Raw genomic sequence first — 21958 nt, forward strand, 5'->3', positions numbered from 1 at the left:
TTGTCATAATTCGAGATACCGGACTACACGAGTCGTTCATTATTTTCAAGATTGTTGGTTTACCTTTTAATCAAGTTTATTGATCAGAATTAGTTAGATTAAATGCAGTCATTCGTGCATTGTGTTACTCATTTTTCGGAGTCGTGTGAATACTGGAAAAACAAAGGTAGAACAACCCAAGACCAACTGTGCCTGATTATAATATCTTATAAAACTTGTCTGGAAAAAAATATTTACGACGCAAACGGTTCTTTGTTTCATTGCAGTCGCGTACGTGGGTCGTTCGTATATACAGGGTGTACCGATCGTATGACTCACTTGAGGTACAGAGTCGTTTCATCGCCTAACGATCCTGACGCGATCGGGCTGCATATTTTTAAACCTGACACATACAGATAACATTTTAACGATAAAAAGCCAAACTGCGACGCAATTGCTTTCCCAGGCATTAGCTCTTGGAAACGATTACTAATGAATGACTTGAAAGAAAATCAATAAAAAAAAATTCAAATAGCGTATAACACTCGAATCACATTCTCCGAGATATTAAACTTCGAGTGACGATTATTCAGCCCTCGACCAATGCCGTCGGATAGTTTCTAATGATTTCAAACCGCCATTGAACGCGTTTTATCCAGTTCGATAACTCGAACTATGCACTATGAAAATGCTGAACATTGTCGGTTATATCCTTTCCTCAGGGCGTTCCTGAACTCTAACCGGTATCAATTGTTAAGAAAGGTTGATTAGTGCCTGTAGGACAGTTTTATTAGTCTTAATCAACATACCTGTTTTATACATCAACGCAATTCAATTGTTGCTTCTACATTATAGGTATATAAGTAATAATGGTAGTAAGGCTAAGGTAAATCATTCCAATAGTACAAACATATTTGTACAAATTTTATAGCTACATACGTACTACATTTAAATGTTCATGATTAGAGTGCAATTGTTCATTCATTAGAAATGTACAAAATAGATAAGTATTATTTTATCAACAAAGATAGATCCATTGTGTTCGACGTGACAACATCAAGAGCGTCGTTCCATTAAGTTACACACACATACAAATACCGTAGTATAATAAACTCGGGGTGAGTCAGCCAGCAGTCCAATGACACCAAACCTAAGCCGGGGTGAAACGTGGCAGGACGAATAACGGAGTCCAAAAAACGACGCGAAGGTCGCGTGCCGGCTGGTTGCTCGATTTGTGGTTAAAAGAAATTCATTGCGACTCCCTTTGCAAAGAGAAGAGTATAACGATATTTCTCACATACATACGTTGCGTATGCCTGTGTGGTATATCGTGTATCCAGAATTATGTCGATAGCAAAATTCGCAACAAGCGTGAAGTGGTACATCGCACGCGTGCATGTATTCGCACACCAGGAGCGTACACCTGCAAACTCGTTCGTTGCAGCGACCTACGCACACGAGCGCAGGATTCACGCTAAACTGCAAGGGTGAGTCACGGAACGCCGGGTGACGGGGTGGGAGGCGTCTCAAAATGGCGTCACACGACGGAGCAGCATTCTGGAATGGGAGGGGGGGGACAACGGAAAGGGAAATACCGTGGGGAGACATTGGCGGGGCTCCTCACTCCGTGGTGCATATCGGCGCGCGTAGAACGGAACCAACGTTTGATCGCTCAGTCTTCGCTAGTCTGCGTTCGTCTTCAAAGCCCGGCTAAGACACAGTGCCCCTCTTTCCTTAGTGACAGGTCAGTAGACACGAACTTGTTTTTGTTTTTTTTTTCTACCAGTATATATTTCCGCTGTATGACTTTTAATCTTAACGATCCTGTTCCATTACTCAATTTCCAACGATTGCGCTAACGGTGTTTGTGACTTGTGATCAAATACACCGACTGTCAGTTAAATTCTCAATTTTCGGACGTGTAGTACTCTGCTCACGTTGTTGTTATGACGTGCGACGTACGACTTGGAACAAAGAAAGTATGGACTCTGGTTGGTTAACAGAGTCGCAGTCTCGGCTTGTTTTATTAGTCAGATTCTAACGGATCTGTGGAACATACAGAAACGGTTTGCCCAGTATAATGATAACGGCTGTTGCTATTTTTTGGGAAAAGTTTAAGGCGGATTTATAACGCGGTTTCATGTCGGCTGTAAATGTTCGAGAGGCATTTTATGACGCGATGTCGAAACTTCGGAGAATATCCTGCTTGCATAGTCGTCGTGGCTTGTGCAGCAGCGCTTCCGTCGCAACAAAGATTCAAGGGTGCGGTCCATACTTGAATATTCGAACGACTGTTTGAGTGGGGTGTGGTGTATTCATTGATAGCTAGCAGTTTGCATTCAAAATATATCATGCACTGTAACAGGGAACTTTGAATCATTTTGACGGTAGATGAGAACGCAACGTCTACAGATGTACACACAAATGACAAAGAAAATTCACGCGAGTCACTGCAACAGGTCTGACTGAATTTCGTCCGAATGGACTTTTCCAACTTGTTTTATCTGTCCAGCGAAGATTGGGATATGGTCGTAATTAAACAGCTGGTTCTTGGTCCTTTTTTTTACTGTTCCTTGGAATAACCAATTACTGAAATGAAGATAATCCAATTCACCACTCCAATTAAGATGATTTCGTAAATTTCTATACTTAATATTACTTCGTTGAAATACCCTGTAATGCAAAGCGAAAAGCAGATACATCTGTTAGGTTCTGTACCTATAAAATATAAGTATTCGTGCTCGTTTAGTGCGTGGGCAAGCGGACAACTTATTAATACACTTGGCGAACGAAATATATGATATATTTTTCAACTTTACTTCGAATTAGAAACATTCAAGTCACAAATTACTGTATTATACGTATTACGTATTATCGAATTTGCGCAAACTATAAGCAGTGGCCTCCGATCATTGCATAGATATATTTTTTTCATTCATTTTACAAAAGTATGTATTATGCGCCGGTGTACAATAGGCAGGTGATTTTTCAAACCGAAACTCGTTGACGAAAATCTTGTTCGTCATAGAAATGTGTACGGTTCCTTACTTGGATTATCTTCGCAAGTCAGTTGTAAAATGAAAAAAATAAAAAGTTTCGGAGCTCTATACTGTACAAGGCTATATACTTGTACAAGTATTCTGAGCGTAACGCGGCGCGTCATACGCGGTATGCATTGATCACTGCGTTATTTTCGTTTCCTTTGAGTTGAGTCAAAATACGCATTTGTGTGTACGACTCGTTTTTGTCGCGGGCATAGCGCTCCTGCCGTTCCGGAGAGAGAAACTGCGGGAGGTGGGGTGACGGTTCTTCTCGGTAAGGGACAGGGCGTGGTTTTGACTGCAGATGTTGGACGTACACGCGAAGCGCATCCCCAAAGTAATCCTGGGCCAAGGCTCCAAGGCATGCAAGTGCCCGCTTAAAAAAGGACAGCAACAATATGGCCGCCGAAAATAGACTTCCTCGGTCGTCCGACGCCCCGCGCCCCCTTACCGTTCTCTCCAGAAATACCGAATTCAATTTTTCACCAGAATTAGGAGGACGTCTAGCTGAGGAGGGCTTTCAGCCTTCTTCCACCGTCTACCGTCTTGTGCCGTTCACCTTTACAGCTCGCTGTGTACGCCGGGTCTTTCAACTTTTAATCGCACTCTCCGCTGTTACACGTTGCATGTAACCTACCTACCTGCGTTTCTTCACATGGTGTAACCTGTGCATGTATGTATCTTCCATACCGCGCCTTTCGCGTGTTCAAGGATGCGCGGAGGTGCTTGCCAAGTTGCCGCACGACAGGCGTACGGTCTACCGAAAAGCCAAGAAACACTCTTAGAGCAGCCAAAACTAGCCAAAGAGAACCGTTATCGTAATTCAAGCGGAGGGAGGGGTGGGGGGTATAGTTATTATAAATTTATACTGTAACTATATTCACGTTAGTGCAAATTACCCTGAGACGGAAGTGGTATAGTTGGATAAGTGGTTTTAACCTTTCCACTCAATCTAAGTCAATCTCACTTAGTAAGTATTCCTGATTAATACTGTTTTTGAATGTGAAACAATAATTGAATTATCGTATATGAAAAAGTAATAGGTTAAAATTACAAATTCGTATTTCTTGATCGTTTTATACAAACGTTGAAACGTGCCTGTGTTTTTTGCGGGAATTTAATACAAAGTAATTTTAACAAGGTGCAGATCGTATAAAATAGACCTTCTAAAATTCCCGTTCGAGCAATCAGAAATCGCCGATTTCCAACCACAAATTGGCAAATTGAAATCTTCTGTTTCAAATTAAGTAACAGTTTCGCAAACAGAGTAGCCAATTGTTGGAACGCTGGACGGTATACCAGCCTGAATTCATCCGCATGAAACAGTGCAGCTGCCGCAGAAAACTTTTTTCCCTATACTTTTTTCTTTTACCTCATTACGCGATAGTTTCGCTCCGCTGTAACTGTTCTTCACGTATCATTGAGCTACTTTCTAAATATAGAGCTGGTTATTTAATTGCCGAAAAGGTAGATTAATTTTCACCGCAATGAACAGAGTTGATCCTCCAACCAACGACCGAATCGATATGTAACCAAACAACAGGACCTTGCAGTTGCTGTTGGAATGCCCAAGTCGTGCGAAAAAATATTTGAATTCGGACTTTTCGTTTTCTTGGCACGTGTCCATCTCTACTCACGCGCACCAGAACGGTTGTAAGGTTGTAAACGGGGCTTGAGGTCGCGCTCTTGTCTCGTGGAAGGCTCACCCTGACCGTAAAGCGAGGGTCGGCCTGGCCGTGAATCCGGGAAACGCGTGCATAGCTACTATGTGTACAGGGGACGTCGAACAGCCGGGAGCATCTCGGCAACCCCCGAATCGCCGACCCAATAGCTATAACAACGGAGGCCGTTCCGCAGGCTCCGTTCTATCCTCAATCGATAAAACCGTCTACATCAGACGGAGTGACGCCGCTGTTTTCGCCCTTGCGCGGAAATCTGATTTACGCCCCCTCGGTCAACGATTGATTTCCATCGCGTCACCGCTGCAACCCCATTTTCTCTCGGGGCTGCAGCGAGAAGATCTCGCCCCTGAACTACTGTCTGAAATATAGAGACGGAAGGAAATAAACAGCTGCAAACGGAAGAAAAATGTTGAAAATTAAACTGATTTTAGCTCAGAGAAGGAACGTCGTGCGATATATGGATTTATCAAGCCTGATCAATCAGTGAAACTTATTCAACGGCATGAAGCGAGGCCTTCAGCGGTTTAGATCTTTAATGATTTTATTAATAAATTGCGACTGCAACTAGAGTGCTGCGAACAACCGGTACGAAGTGCTGCGACAGATTTTCTCGTTTATTTTTCCCCTATCAATAGCAGCGGTGGCGGCTGCTAGGGTATGACTCAGGTTCTCTGCAATTTAGCAGAGGTGTTTGAGAATTGCACGTTTTGTCCAATTATCAATACTTGGATGCAGAATATTGTCAGACGTACGCGAGTTCTGTATTTTCGCTACAAATAATGATTTGAACTGCTTTCTCGACGATATATTTTAGTGCCAAGAAATGAGTACGGTAAATTCCATTTAGACACGTCGGTATTAAATAATAAACCAAGATTGTGCAACTTACCAATTGATTAAAAGAAAATTAATTCATCTCGATCAACAAATTAATTTTCAAATGTGTACAAATACACTCACTCATGTCAAAGTTCGTTTTCTTTCCAATGTTGTATATAAGCAAACCTGTGTTTTAAATTTCGGTAATTCCCTTTTTCGAGAAACAAATTTTACCTTTGGCAAAAAACGCATATTTCTTACCGTATGTTTCTCTCCCACGTTCTGTACGTAGTCATGCACACTTGATTGTTTATACTCGTATTTACTCGTGCACAGTCACGTCCGTGGATGTTAATTGTGTACACATCTGTGTAGTATGTTCACTGTACAGTGCATGTTAAATACGTATATAACGCAATCCTCTCAGGCTGTATAAACACGTAAAAGCTGCAGGACACACGTATATCTCGTTTAGTCGGCGTGCTTTAGGAACCTCGTATCATGTCCGTTTTGCGCGTTGATTTTCAAGCTAGCTGTAGTAAAGAGGTACATTTTTTCACTCGCCTCACACCTCGTTTAAGGTAAAATTCATTCGAAAACCAAATAAATTTTTCTCGTTCAACAACATGATTCATATTAACTGTCAACATGCTACAAGGGAGTAAACAAAATTTTCATTCTTATTAAAGAATATTTTAATCCTGCTCAGGAGGCTAACATAAAATAAGGAAAAAAATGCAGTCGGGTGAAATTTCCGCATTCGGTAAAAAAATTATCACAGTTCCAGCGGTTTTTTCGTTCTTTCTTGCGCATCCGTCAGAGGATATAAATAAATAAACCCGCAAACTCTGAACGGATAACTCCACTTGCGTGTTCTTGAATGAAGGCAGCGGTTCTTCGTGTTTAGTTTAGATGTTTTAAAGAAAAATAAAAACGGTAAAAAATGAAATACAAACGGGTATACAAAAATTCGGCTCACTTCCGCCTCACCTTGTCCATTCAAGTCGTTATCGCCTACTGTTTTTTTATTTACACTTGTTCTCGCTTATCTGCGAGCCTTGTGTATTATATAGTTATAGACGTACTTTGCGCACGATGCATATTGTATTATACAGTATACAACTTGTACAGCATGTAACAATACTGACGTGTATCCACTTACAGTAGTGCGTGTTCACTATTATTTGGACTGTGTCACGGATTATTGAGAAAATCGTATTAAGCTGTTCATAACAGTGTCGACTCTCTGTCTGCCCGTCTTTATACACGACTGACGTATTTATAAACATATTAATTCTCGTTCATTATAACGGAAAGTATATAGTGTTCTGTTTCCAGTTGCGGCGATCAACTCCGATCTCCCCACGTTCTATTTATTTCACATTCAGATTCCTTTACAGTCCGTTCAAATTGGCAAATGAAAATAATCACAGCAAATGAACGAGTCGATATCATTTTGAAAGGAATTTCATAAGTATTCGCAGCCACTGACAAAAAATCATCTATGCCTAAAATTTAATCGATTCAATTAATGTCTAATTGACAAATTTTCATGGGTTTCAGAATTCTCTACGTAATTTTAATTTTAACCGTACAAGTAAGACGTGATGGAGTTTATTCCATCCCCCATTTGAAACGGTTGATTTAAACAGCAGGAATTAATCAATTAGCAAATTTAACCGTAGCAAGAGTTGAATCGCAGGCTTCTTTTTCCTCCTTGAGCTCGGGCGTACGACAGACGTCTGAATCACTTCCATGGAAAATATCGAAGCATATGCATCGGACAATTTTTCCCCGCAATTGCAAAAATAACAGACAAACAAATGCGTGCAGCTGAATCGCAAAAAGAAAGTGAAAAACTTTACTCGTCGTAAATAACTTTATTTAAATCACATTATACCTACTGCGCATTTCGATAAAACAGGTAGGTGGAATGACGAGAAGAGAATTGGAGGAAAAAAAAGTTGTCTAAAAATTGGATAAAAATTATAACTTGTGCTGTGAAACTCTATCAACACGAGGGAATATTTTGTCCGGTCTATAGAAACGTTGATATTATTTGTTTTTTTCTCTTTCTTTGCCGATTCTTCTCGTTCCTTTCCTCCTTCTCTCGTTTTTCACGACCTCCGGTTCGTTCGTCTGGGCCGTTCGCCTTCGGCGAAGTCGAACGCGTTCCTTGCCGGCGCCAACGCGACGCCGCGCGTTTTACCAGCTAACCAATGCCCGGTGTAATACCCTATAAGTATGTACGATGAGAAGAATTGTTCGTTTCTTAGACCGGCAATATTTTATGCAATGAAACAATTCAATTTAAAACATCTTCCATTGATTCAATGACATTTCTTTCATTTATCTTACTTACTAACTAAATATATTAATTAACTGTGCAAGTAATTTCTTCAAATTTTGACAAATTTCCTTGACAACGTTGGTTCAAATTAGATGTATATATATATACATATAATACGCTTCTTTCATAATTAGAGTAATCCAACTATTTACCTGTAAAAGTAAATCGATTTCGTTGAATTAAAAGTTCATCACAGTTTAAGAATTCTATTTCTTTCTATGGGTATAAATTTGTTCTACCAATTAATTAATTCTTAAAACCCGGAAGGCTATACAATTCAAACATTCGCTTTGAACTAGATATAATGTTACATATTTTTTGTATCGGTTGTTTTTATTTCCTTTCTTTTTCTTTGTCATAATCACGCGTAGAACTGTCTAGAACTCTGCTGCAGGGCCATTATTCTCCATCTAACAGCTGCAGTTATACAGCAAGCCATGCATGGAAGTCTGTTTTCACGATTGTAGCCGCCGATCTAGACGCAGGATTACCAATTAGAGGATCCGCCAAGTTTAGCTCGCGGTGTCATCGACCTCCGATCAACCTGGCATAGTTACAGCGTAAAACATTACTCTTGGAATCTATATTATGATCGAAGGAATGTTGCAACCGTAGAGACTAACGACGAGCGCAGCAACGCGCCTTACAAAATCTTAAATACTCCGGATAGATATTCGTATCGTCGTGCCGGATTAGAAACGTGATTTTCAATCATTCGAAGGTCCGTGAATCATCTTTGCGTAAAACATGCAAATATCGAAGGGTATAATGAGAAATAAAAAGACGGGGAAATTTCAGAGAAAATTTTAGAAATCACAGACATATTTATATCATATTATATTTTACATTTAAATATAATAAACGAGAAATAAGTAGCCGCGATCCGATGCGCACCACAACATGGTTGCCATCGCCGCAATACTTGACCGGTAAAGTTACTTTAGAAAGAGTTTTAAAGACACTGGCGTAGAGATGTGGAAAGTCGGCAAAGCTGTTGCTGCCATGGATCTGAGAGCCACGTCAGCCTCGATGGATTCTGTTGTGTATACGGCCTTATATTAGCCATACCTATACCTATAATACACACTAATGGGCATATTTCTACGACAGCGTATAATTAGCGACACATGTATGGAATCGTCTGCTTAACCGATACATCAAAATTATCGATATTATTCACGTTATTTATCTATGTGCGTGCCATATAATTAATTACTGCTTCTGTTGAACGCACTGCGTTAAACTGCTGCACCGAGTTGATAAGAAATGCGTGATACATATACCTACATTTATGCAAGTGTGCGATCGTCGGATGCGTCATTCTTTTTACGACGTACATTTGTATATATCTACCTAATGTACTATAGACATAATAACATAATTTATATAGTCCTCAAGCTTCGAGGAAGCTGTAAGCCCCACAGTTAACACATGTTCTATTACTATTTATACATGCAGTACATAAACTTGTATACGGCAATTTTCATACGACTCAAAGTATCACTTGAAATTATATGTATAATATCATCCATTTGTTTCTTCAAACAAAGGAATGATATTACGAGTAAAGATAAAGAAGAAAAAAATTGTAGCGCAGGATTCCGTTGTTTAAAAAAAAAAAAAAAAACATTACTTCATCTCAAAATGTACAACTTAACGCGACTACGTTTGAAACAATAAGTTTGTTAGAATTGCTATATTGCGTAATTTCAATCGTCCGATTATCGTAATTTGTACAAATTTTGCAAATTATAGAATGACATTCGTGCCGATGAATATTATAAATAGAATATTTTTCACACATGTATTATAAATATCATTTTTTTTTCACCCAAGCTGCACTTTGAATTCTTGACGCGTGAGCAGTTAACTCGAGTCATTTCTACGGAATATTACCACTTGCGATTACTGTTCTTTTTTATCACGTCCTGCATGCACGTACAACTTGATACTTGATGCGTTGCACAGAAGCTATATAGGTACAATATTTCTTTATTGCGATTCTCATGATCTGCGGTATTGTTATCTACGTAATATATGCATGTTAACGCAGCATATACGCATTATTTATTATATGTCATTTCGCGTTTCGAATTTTCAACATCTTCCTCTAGTACAACAATACAAAAATACAAGGCGACTCGTTAATTACGCTGAATTTTTAAGCTCTTGAATGGCGTCAAAACACATTTTCATAAATATGTTCTGTAAACGTGGATCGAATTTTATTTTCATAATTGTCAAATCGGTCACAGTTTTACAGCGGCATCAACAGCGACAGGTGTTATCCTAAATTACATATCGTATAAAGAAAAAAGCTCCTGTTTCTGCTTTGCGAATATCTTCGTCGAAAGTGATTTCGTATTCGCTCCTTGGGGATATCGAGAAATGACGACTATACGCCACTGCAAAAGGGGGTACAGGGTTCGTTACCCGTCACGGTCGCACCGGGCTCGCAAAGCGCTTCGAGTGGTACACGGCACGCGGTTTTTCGCGTGTGCGTTTCGAGGCATGTGCATGGATTTGTGCGAATGGTTGTGTAGATCAGCGTCCAGCTGCCCGCCCGTTCATCCGTCCGTCTCTAATTGTGAGTACATTGCGCGCGAATAATTCCTCTGCACCGTCTCCCAACTGTTCGTATACGTAGGTACCCACTCTAATGATGTATAATAACGTAAGGTTGCTATTTATTAATTACGAGATTTTTCGCGCTAATTAACGAACACTGATTAGACAGCTCGTGCACAGAGAGGCTCTGTTCCAAACTCGGTAGAAGACACGTTCAAGTTTGTTGGCAGATAATTGATGTTCGTTGTTTATCTCCACCTTGAAATCATCATCTTCAAGTGTGTACTGTCTGTGTTATACGTATATGCAAAGACTACTGTCAGGGTACAAAATCTGCCTTGTGAATGTTACATATACGTATGTATTATAATCGTTATTATACGAGTTCGCTGTGTACCGCTAATCGCGAACCGTGAGATCCGGCATTGCGATATTTAAATTCACAAACTGTAAAAGGCTCGAAATAAATCCTCTTCCTCCGTCCTGCGAGGCTGGCTACGTCGAAAAAATAAGGCACACATTTTTATTCGGTTAGAAGGTGCAAGACAAGCTATATTTGAAAAATTGTGATATTTTTCAGCTGTATCACATTCCGGATAGCTGAATAAATTCTGAGATTCCTTTCATGGTTTTAAACCGTTGACTATGCAAACGGGATTTTTTATAAAATGATGTTAGTTCCATCATAACATACAAAAACACACACGTGGTATTTTAGGTCCGTACTTGAAAGGTTGAGAAAAGTTCCAGTTGCTCATCGTGCAGCTACTGCAGGGACAATGTTTCGGTTACACGGTCTATAGTTGGGTTTTGGAATGCGAGAACACGTATACATTGTGGGGCTGTTTAGGGAAAATACTTTCTAGAAGGTTTCAAGTCCCTTACTTGAAGCCTGAGATAAAAACCTCTCAAGATCCAGACTGCGGAAAAACAATTCACAGACGCCAGTCGACATCAACTATGCTAGACATCGTTTTGCCATTTAAATGACACGCGAACGTTACATTTCTTTTCAAGCTGGCGCAGAAGTGGTTTTTTGTGAAAAAAAAAGAAGAATTGAAAAATCTATAACAGATATATGCTTCTGGTATCAAATGCTTGAAATACAAACCTAACTAACCACCTCTATACATATGTTAAAATATCTGCGGAATATATAGATATGCGTTTTACCAAGCAAAAATTGTAAAGTTATTCAGTAACGAAATTTCGTACAGCTGCAAAATAGCGGTTCGTCGTGTTATACGTGGCTTGGGGTTAATTATCGTGACTCATGATCGACTCTACGTGTATTTGTTATTTGAATATATCCTGGCCTATAAAGTACATAATAGGCATCTCCATATGTACTTGCATGAATGTTGTTTAACTCGTATATCGTAGGTACATACTTTCATGCTGATTCAAACTTTTCAAGCTATAATATGTAACTGTGCTACACGCTATATGTTGAGTATGCCTACTCATTTACATGAAATGTAGATGTAATATACGAGAAAAAGAATTGGGATAGTGCGATACATGTTACGTAGATTAACCATATATTTACGTACTTAGTAGGTATTCAGAATTCATTTGAAACAATTACTTAATTGGTATGATTATTACCGATGTACGCGGGTTTCGAGGCGGTTTTAATTGAGGATGAGGGATTTATGATACGCGGTATATATGTCGGTATTACTATAACAGTGCCGATGAATAAGCTTATTGGCTAAAATAATTTCCACTCTCCCCGCATCTGAAACGATGAATCACCCTGGATTATCAATCATCGCCAAATATTCTTCACCATGCCGTCTAGTCGCCGATTCTTTTATAGTTATGCAGTGGAGGAATCGAGGATATCCCAGAAGGCAAATCTTGACGTCGCCTTTCACTGCACTCGTAGCTGGTCAAGTTTGCTCAAACTTCTCTATATGTCGCCTGATTCTCTTCACTGCAATGCCTGTAAGCTCTTTGAACTATAAGTCGCGTTTTCTAATACGAGACGTACTCGCGTAAGACACATATCGTAGGGTAGCAGGCAACGATATTACAGCATTTTGTAGAAAGTTCAAACCGATAAAAATCACGACCGCACTTGTCCCGGAAGTATACTTTCCACATTTTGTCGGTCGTTTGTAATAACTTGACGGAGTAACACCACCGTGTACGTTATAATTGCGGTGAACCAATTCCGTGGAAAGAAAAAGAAACCCAAGATATTATGTATGGGGGGGGGGTTGCAGCAGATTGTGTGATCGCAGTTTTTACGAGAAATGAAGAATCTCCTGCAGATTACATTTAACTCTCTTAAAATGTTGGAAAAAGACAGATAATATTACCTGCAGACGGTTATAAATTTTTTATTGGAAAAATAGTCATTTATATATTTTTTTTTTCTGCCATAACTTGGATCTTGTATAATACGCCGTCTGAGTTTTACAATATTAGGATACAAGGAGACCGAGGCGGAAATGGCGAAAAACGGAGCTTTAAATTTTCTAATCTTGAAACAGGTTTTACACGTTTGAAATGTAACGGCGCGGCGGCGTTTTGAAAAATCTGTTTGCATGCTACTGTTTGCAAAATACAATCCGTATAAATTTCGGGTGGATTTCCTTGAGCCAGAATTCCCGATAAGGAAGAGCTCATATTACACAGCGTTGACTACATTATAATCCTGTAGGTATATACAGTTTTAATGCCCGCGCGAGTCTCCCGCGTTTTATCCAAGTGCTTTCGAGTCTCGAGTCTGATGATTGCGTTATTTGCCACCTTTCGAATCCAGAACTCCCTAGAAGGGCATATGATTCGATCCTTATAAGGACAACAGCCTTGCTCGTTGCGTATAATGTACTGCGTACTGCTCCTGCTGCTTGTGACGATTGACTAACGCGTCCTATACCCTGTGCGCGCACGCACGCACGCACACACACACACACACACACACACACACACACACACACGCACGCACGCACGCACACACACAGTCGTACGTAATTTATAACTGTGCTTCGTACCTGCTGTCCGTCATCCTGCGTCATCTCACTTCTAGGTATAAAAGATATGGAACAGCTATGTGGATGTAAGAGTTTGCTGTAGTCAGTCTTTACCGACGGAGTGAAATATCAATTATTTTTACTATTCCCTACGCCGCTGTTTCTACATGCAATGCCGAACGGGAACGTCTAGAAACTTTTTTACTTCATCCGAGAATGACGCCAGGAAATGTATACCTGCGATAAATGATAATTGAATTACAGGAATACTTTTAAAAGAAAACTTTTTTCGGATATTCGTGTGCGAAATTGTATGTAGAATGGCGCTGGCGGTAGCTTTTTTGCTTTAGTTATGCGTAAGCTTAGGTAATAAGTCAAAATAAGTGATATTTCACTCGGTCCGTAAAAATTGACTATATAGAATCCTCTTAAGGGATCGAAATGGTTTATGTATGCTGTGAAATATCGCCCTCCAATGCATAACTGAAAAGTTTGCGAAAGTGTGTCGAAACATGCTGCAATCATTCGCGTTCGAATCGATTGTGTGATTGATGACAATCGCCCAAATCGTTGTACGTCCAACCACAACAGATAGAAGAGAGAAAAAAACGATTTTTTTTTTTCTATTATTTGTCGTCCGTCTCGTCATAAATTCCGATGTAACTACGTATTGTACACGTGCGGTTGTGTAGGTAAAAGAGAGCGAGAAAAACAGCGTTGAATAGTCACCAAATATGGCCGCGGTATTGGCATTTGTTTTTTTTTTCAAACCGTTACCTATGTTAGAACGGTTAGAACTTGTTCGCGCGGGCATTCGAATTAATCAATCGGACTTATCGTTTTTGAAAAAACGTTATTTACAGTTATTTACATGTTTAATTTATCTTTTACTCGTGCAAGTGCTAATAATGTAATTCAATGCGCAGTGCATCCAAATCTCGAATTCTCCAACTCTCTCTTTCTCTCCGGATCTGCTACACGATACCCGATGATCCGTGTATACCTTCGAGTTTGTTTTAACAAGGACGTGAGTGCGGCTGATCTTGGTACACATGCCATGCGTGTATGTGTGTGTGTGCATACACAGGGATATGTTGGGCTATTTATAAACCCGTCACGTGACACTCGCCTATGAATATCGAGTCGCGCCCCTGCCCTTGACCGTGAAACTTACAACCGGATGGACGAAACACATGTTCGAAAGCCGGCCGTCGCGCTTTTACATTTAAGTTTGCAATAACGCTGATATGTTGCATGGGAATACTCGTCGGTTGAAATTAGATATCAAATATCTCTTTTATCTTCATCTTTTACACAAGAGATTTGTAAAATTGTCGATGCCCGTGATTTTGACGTGACACGAATATTAAAACAGTGCTGAAACGTTGAAGATAACGCGACAGCAGAATGCACAAATGATACACGTATCAGCCTCACGTATAATAACGGGTAAACGGGAAGTTGGCTTGACCAGCGATATCTGGTTCGTGTTTCGACATTTCCTGAGCGTATAATAAAAATGCTCTCATTCGAGAAATTTTCGTACCGATTTTTTAATGTTGTATCATGTATTGGATAATGATCTTAATATCAACGATGAGCAATACAAAATAATGAAAATATGTATTATATAGATCATTCGAATATAACGGATGTGATTGCAGCCAATTAATTATATACATAATATGTTACATGAATGTGGAATTATCAAGATTTGATAAACAGAATATTAACGTTAGTTCATTACTCTTATAAAAGACAAAGAAGTGAATATAATAACTCACTAGGAGCAAATGAAAAACACTACTACTTATCCTACTGTTTCTCGATGCCGACTAGATAAAAAAATCTGAACGAAGAGGAAAGCTTGAACTGCTGCTTTAAGAGAATACATAATTATAGTTTGTATAATCGGTTGTGCAAGCTGCAGTCATATACATGTAATTATATATTTCTACTACGCATTCACGATCAGATCTGATAATATAGTCATGCGTGTATAGTAATATATAATATGTTAACTGCAACTTGGTGCAGCATTCGTATATCTATACTGTATAAGCGATACACAGAGATCGGTTCTGCATCGCTTATATAGTGACTTCACCCACGTGGAATGCAGCCCGCTTTTTTCCCCGCCTCTCCTCATTCCTTACTCTCCTCCTTCTCCCCTTTTTCAACCCGCCTCCTGGTTACTGCAACGACGACGTTCTTCTTCTTCTCCTTCTTCTTCTTCTCCTTCTTTTTCCAATTCTACTTCTTCATCCTCTCTAACCATTCCTTGCTGGATCGTGAACGAACTTCGCTAAGGTTGATCTGATTGTGAGTCGTCGAAATTAAGAATGTACAGGCGTGTTTAAGTCGAAATCGTGCTCGGTCAATGAAAATTAAACAATTCGTTGTCAATCTTATTTTAAACACATGTGTGAAATTTGAAAAAGACTACCCAAAACCGTACCAAATTTATTTCACTTTTAACTTTATATTATTTTACTTTGAGTCTGACAGTTTCCCGCAAGAATCAACGTAAAATCACAAAAAATTATAAGTAAAATAAATCCGTTATGATTCAGACAATCGCTTCCAAATTTTAGACAGGTGTTCAAAATAAAAATGAGATTAATTTGTTTAACTTTCATTGACCTAGCACGATTTCGACGTATAAAATCGAAATAGTGAATAACGTTTGAACTTTGGAAAACTTCGTGAATTCCCTTTAATAATTTTGAAATGTTCAACCATCTGTACAACCAATTGTGTATAATCGATGCGATGCTTGTACATCAGCATATGGCTTAGATGATCTTCCGACAGTCTATGTCACCTGCCCTGTTGCAATGTCAGTTCAGACACCATTTATTTTATTTTCCTTTCCATCCGGTGCGGGCGACTTGCACGAAGAACAAACAGACTTCAAAAACTCGTAGATCTATATTCGAGTTAGGGTATTCTGATGTATCAAACCATGATGGTTGAATATTAGGTTTAATAAAAAAAAAAAAATAACGTGAAATATGCTATTATCAAAATGATTCACCGACGGCAATTCGTACATCGTACCGAGCGAAGTATCGTCCACTTCATGAACTGCGGTGTAAACGACGAATCGCACCGAGTTAACGATGCGATTCTTCTCTCAAGACGAAGCGACAAGGGCATTGAGATGCAGACGGCAATCCCTGTATTGTTGGGCACGTATTGAGGTATTTTAAAACCAAGAGTGCGGCTTCCGAGGACTCTTGTATTGCTGACTGCGCGTGATGCATCAGCTGGTCACTGCTTCGTTATTGTATGTACGATGTATACCTGTATGTATAATACATTTAACGACCATCTACGAAGGACTGGGATTCTGTCGACGTACCGGAAGCAGCAAATTCCATTTCCGTTGACTGTCACGGCCCATCGATATATCTCTTATAAATACCGATAACGATCAGTTGAACTGGATTGCCTGCATCCGTTTACTATAATACCAATTTGATGCAGTCACGGCGATGTAATTGTTGAAACTTTAACTATTCGCAATTTGTTCCACGGTTATTTATTATTTCCCCTTTCTATTATGTATATGCGGCAATAGACGTTTCAATGTGTATTGGACACTTTATTGTTTGACGGAGAATTGCGATTTAGGTGGTAGACGTATAATAGAGTTATAATATTGGGGCTGCAAAATCGTTGTACACTATAGGTATACCTGTTGTATAAATAGCGTGAATTAAACAAACAACGATTCACCAAACGATATCAGGTCATAGACCTTCTTGTGAAATCCGTTGGTTCTTCTCCGCCCACACCACCATCCTCCGAATCCTCAAGGTCATCAACTTTTATGCTGATGCTCCTTGTTCGATTTTTCATGCAACAGGGTACAATTTATGTGATTAGAATAGTCCATCGGAATACCTGCGTCCATTTCAATACATAAAAAACGGTAAACCAAAAGAGATGTATCTTGTAGATAACAACCGTGTCGGAGATATACTAATATCGAATTTATAACATGTAATGCCGCCTGAAACGTTTCGGATAAATTGGAATAAAAAACTAATATTATCATCATACGTGTCCAATTATTATTTTTAAAATCTTAACCGCACCTTGAATAACTTTCCGAGAGAAAATTTTACTCAACCCTGCAATATGTGCGTGAACATGGCTTTCTCATAAAGACCATGTTGTTTTTTATATGCTGTAGCGTAAAGGTGAAATAATTAATATTTCAAGTTACATTCCGCAGTATTTTTTAATGCATTGGTCGACGATTGTAAGTAAACCTGCTGAGTACCAGTAGCTTCAGAATGTCTTTGGAATTTGCACAATCAGCAGTCTGTTTTTATTACGCATATTGTTACACTGTTGTCCCTGTGTTCTTTTTGTTAAAAATATACATACTTCATCTACTGTATAGGCAAATACTTCTGTTAGACTTTGAGTCTGTTAGAATTTGTAAATACTAAAGAATGGACAAGTCTGCGGGTAAAGAAGGAACAAGCTGATAATCGACTGAATTCAAATTGTTCCAAAGCTGCATTGTTATTGGAATTTTATTCTCTTCTACTGGAGCGCAGTAGGCCTTGTACTTGTATGGTGCTGTCGCTTAAATTTTATTTTGTGACATTTTAATTTTTAATTTTTTTCTCAAATTTTGAGTATCGGTGTTTTGTGTACATACTGTTGTCTCAAAATCACAATCGCTCGTGTAATGGTAACTCGTGAAAGCCGTGCTCTTTTATAATAACAAACAGTCATAAATGTTTATACCAAATCGTGTATTTGTAGTGTCAAGCTCAGGAACAGCTTATAATTGCCCACTTAACAGACCTGATTATCAGTGCATTAATTAGTCCGTTTTGAATTCTGAACTGCACAACTTTCTATTATAAATAATCGTGTACTCCCTGTGCAATTCGCAGGAGAATTGATCGATTTTATTTCTGTTCACAGATTTATAAGTACAGAGCAGAATGTCAGATCCCGTAAGCCCATCCCTGAAGGATCTTCCTAAGGTTGCATTAGACCTTAAAAGCGAACTGGAGGGCTTCAACCATGGCTGTATGAAGAAAGCTGCAACTGCTGAGAAGAATGTTTTGCCTTCAGCTGAAGGTACGTTTTTTTTAATCTAAAAAATTGTAAACGGTCTTTATATATTGCTGGATTAAGAAATAAACACCCCACAAATAATTTTTCTCGAACTACCGAAGTGCTGGTAAAATTTATCTATACCAACTGAATTATTGTTAAATACTGTTATAATAAATAAAATAATAATACAGACGTGAGGCAGGAGAAACAGCACTGCGAGCTTATCCATGGAGTGGAGAACTTTAAAACAGATCGTTTGAAGCATATCGACACCGTAGAGAAGATTGTTTTGCCTAACGCCCAAGGTATCAATCCCTACCTAAAGATCCTTGATCCATCCCATTAACAATCCTTACCAACTGAATCATTTTGTTGATGTGCGATATGTGGTAGGCTAAATTTACCATACAGTTAGCAAGTTTTATGCACGTATAAACTAGTGTGAGAGATTTCATTAACAACTAAAAAAAAATGTGTCACTTTTTCGTTTGTTACTTATCTTAATAAAATCCATATACATTGAGAGAACTTTTCCTCAGAGCATTGTAACATGTGATCTGAATTTTCCTTGAAAGTAATATAATGACCTTATTCGAAAGTGAAACTGAAACAACGATAAAGCAAAACGTTATTAATTGCAGCGCGTAATTCTAAATTTATTATAATTTTATGTGCATCGCAATTCCTTCTTAATATACCATGATATGATGCTGGACACCCATGTGGAGAGGACAATTTTAATTTCTTTTTGGTAATTTGACAGTGTTACGTAGGTCAATATTAACAGTGTTGAAAAGCTGTTTCGTGCAACTTTTACCGCCTTAACCAGACACACTTAGAAACTGTTGACGAGTGCTGTTTTCTTTGAAAAGCAATTGCATAACAGCATTAGCTTTGGTTTTCAATCGTATTTGAAATCAGTCAGATAGGTTAAAATTGAATTCTTTTGTTTACAGATGTAGCTGCCGAGAAAACGCAACAGACTTTGATTGCTGGTATTGAAGCATTCGACCCGGCCGTACTAAAGCACACGGAAACCCAGGAGAAATATCACCTTCCGGACAAAGATGGTACGTAGCATGATAGACAAGTTGCTTTTATAGTGTTGCTTGTTTTAAATGTTTTATAAAATTCTTCAGCTTTTCTTATCAGTTTTATATGTAACTGTGATCCGCTATGCTTATGTAAAACTCGAAATTTGAATTTCTGTCAATTAAACAGCTTTCTTTTTGAAATTTTCTTTCGTATTTAACCATTTGGGGTTTGCCCATACTTCAAATACTTTTTGCTCCATTTATTTTACCTCAAAAACAGTATACATTGTTGTAATTGTATGATCTTTTACGTATACGGCAAGTATGAAACTCAAAAACATTACAGTACAGTACAGTAAGTGTCGTTTCTAATTGCACTTTCAAGCTCTACTGAATGTTGAAAAGTAAAATTTTTAGTATTCACCCATTTTTTGCATGAGCATGTTTTATATTTTCCCTTATTAATATTATAGCCGTAAAAGCCGAGAAACAGCATCAGAATTTGCTGAATGGCGTCGAAAGCTTCAACAAAGCAGCTATGCGACATGCTGAGACCCTTGAAAAAAACCTTTTACCCGACCCTCAAGGTAGGTTTTCGCTTTACCAATTGTATCAATTTGTTTGCATGATATTTTTTTGCAATATTCGTACTATTGCTTAAAATTGAATAATGCATGAAGACCAACCTCAATGAACAAAATCTTGAATTCATTTTATTTCTTTCATATATAAAGTCAGGAGGTTTCTTTCTGTGGAGTAAATATTATACGAAATGTCACACACGTCTATTACCTTTACAGATGACGATAGAAACGAACATTCAGTATACAGTCATAATTTTGTATTTAAATTATTGCAAATAGCCATGCTGTAGAAATGATACATATATGTTAACTGATCAAATAAGTGATTGGTATTTCTACTGACATAATGAAAAACGTGAATTTACGTATTTACTGTCTTAAGAAATGCTTTCCATATATGAATATTTTTACTCCTGATGAAGATGCATACTGAAGATTTTTAATCCTGTCTTCTTATATACCATAAAGACGTACCGCATGTATAAGAAACCAGTGGTGATGAAATTGTGAATACATAGTATATTCTGCAATTGCTAATAATTTATTTAATATTTTACAGCCATACAGGAGGAAAAGGGAAAGCAACAACTTATTTCTGGAATTGAAAACTTTGACCCGGCAAAACTGAAGCATGCAGAAACCCTCGAAAAAAATCCTTTGCCTACCAAAGAAGGTAAACTTAGTGAATATTGAAACTACGGAATTTCTAGGGAAGAATTATTCAAATAGTCACTCGTGAGCGATATCAGCACACAGTACAATATTCTTAGCCAGTTTACAATATAGAAATTGAAGCACCGTCGCCGTTCAATGAACAAAATAACTTTAATTCGAATAATATTTAAGTATTCGATTAGATTGTACATTCAACAAGATGTCGAAATTGAAAAATATACTGAGAAGATAGAATACTACTTTACATATGTTGAATAATGAACATTTTTTTCGATGTTTCAGCGATCGATGCCGAAAAAGTAGCTGCCTAAACAGCGTCGGAAGTACTTAAACAACATGCAGCCACCCATCATTTCTTCATTCTCTATACCCTAACATTTCGTAACTATTATTAATATACCTACTATCATATGACTACCGTGATAATATAATCTCATATTAAATATTTATAGTTGCATAAATTTAGCGAGCTTTATATCCTGAAACAAGTGTTTGCTAAAAAATTAATAAAACCTAAAAACTTGATATTCTACCATCAGATATAAAATTGAAGACAAGAATTTTAAACTGCGTCTACGGGATATAAATGTAAGAAGAAAAATCAGACCACGTTTAAAACGATACGCATATTATAAACATTCATACAAATGTCATGTCGCCAAAAGAGTTTTCAGCCATTTACTAATATCAGTAATTGGCTTGCAAAAATGAGAAAGAAAAGAACTGTATTGAGTCTCATAATTTTACGATCAGAGAATAATGCAGTAATTATGCTTTTTATAGCTTATTAAATTTATAGAGGGATGTTTTATTTTCAAATGCGCTATACTCGTACACAAATATATAATAAAAATGTATGGTTTTTGAAGCAGAAAAATTATTACCGGTGTTGCATGTGTTTATACATAAATATAATGTGCAACTTTTTCAGAGGTACTGGTCAGTATATTTGTGTAAAGATCATATTTTATATAACGGGCTATTGTACTTTTTAATATTCGTACATATTGCATTGTCATACCAATAAAATGAATACAATCAATAAAAAAAAATAATAATTTGTATAAACATTGGGTTTTAGTCGCATTTACTTTGTATCAATTTCCTACAGTGCCTCTTACATCTATATATTTTCCGGGTGATCGTTTTAATAC

At 38.0% G+C, this 21958-nt stretch overlaps 1 protein-coding gene across 4 annotated transcripts; it reads left to right on the plus strand.

The window, feature by feature from the left end:
* Positions 1–1565: 1565 nt before the first annotated feature.
* LOC124180852 (thymosin beta) lies at positions 1566–21872 on the plus strand. 4 transcript variants are annotated; one of them, XM_046566729.1, is made up of 7 exons: positions 1566–1723; positions 18374–18532; positions 18703–18816; positions 19468–19581; positions 20019–20132; positions 20689–20802; positions 21087–21872. In XM_046566729.1, exons 2-7 carry the CDS (start codon positions 18394–18396, stop codon positions 21113–21115), a joined length of 624 nt encoding a protein of 207 aa, XP_046422685.1. In that variant the 5' UTR covers positions 1566–1723; positions 18374–18393; the 3' UTR covers positions 21116–21872. The 4 variants fall into 4 exon arrangements, with proteins under 4 accessions (XP_046422685.1, XP_046422687.1, XP_046422686.1 ...); XM_046566731.1 differs by lacking the exon at positions 20019–20132; XM_046566730.1 differs by lacking the exon at positions 18703–18816.
* The last annotated feature ends 86 nt before the right edge of the window (positions 21873–21958 follow it).

This window comes from Neodiprion fabricii, chromosome 4, assembly GCF_021155785.1.
Source record: "Neodiprion fabricii isolate iyNeoFabr1 chromosome 4, iyNeoFabr1.1, whole genome shotgun sequence".
Taxonomy (NCBI): Eukaryota; Metazoa; Arthropoda; class Insecta; order Hymenoptera; family Diprionidae; genus Neodiprion; species Neodiprion fabricii.

Bases quoted from the DNA above. Each gene is read 5' to 3' on its own strand.
- LOC124180852 (XM_046566729.1), top strand. From the start codon at position 18,394: ATGTCAGATCCCGTAAGCCCATCCCTGAAGGATCTTCCTAAGGTTGCA. The intron at 19,582-20,018 runs GTACGTAGCATG...TTAATATTATAG, and splicing joins TCACCTTCCGGACAAAGATG to CCGTAAAAGCCGAGAAACAG. The intron at 20,803-21,086 runs GTAAACTTAGTG...TCGATGTTTCAG, and splicing joins TCCTTTGCCTACCAAAGAAG to CGATCGATGCCGAAAAAGTA.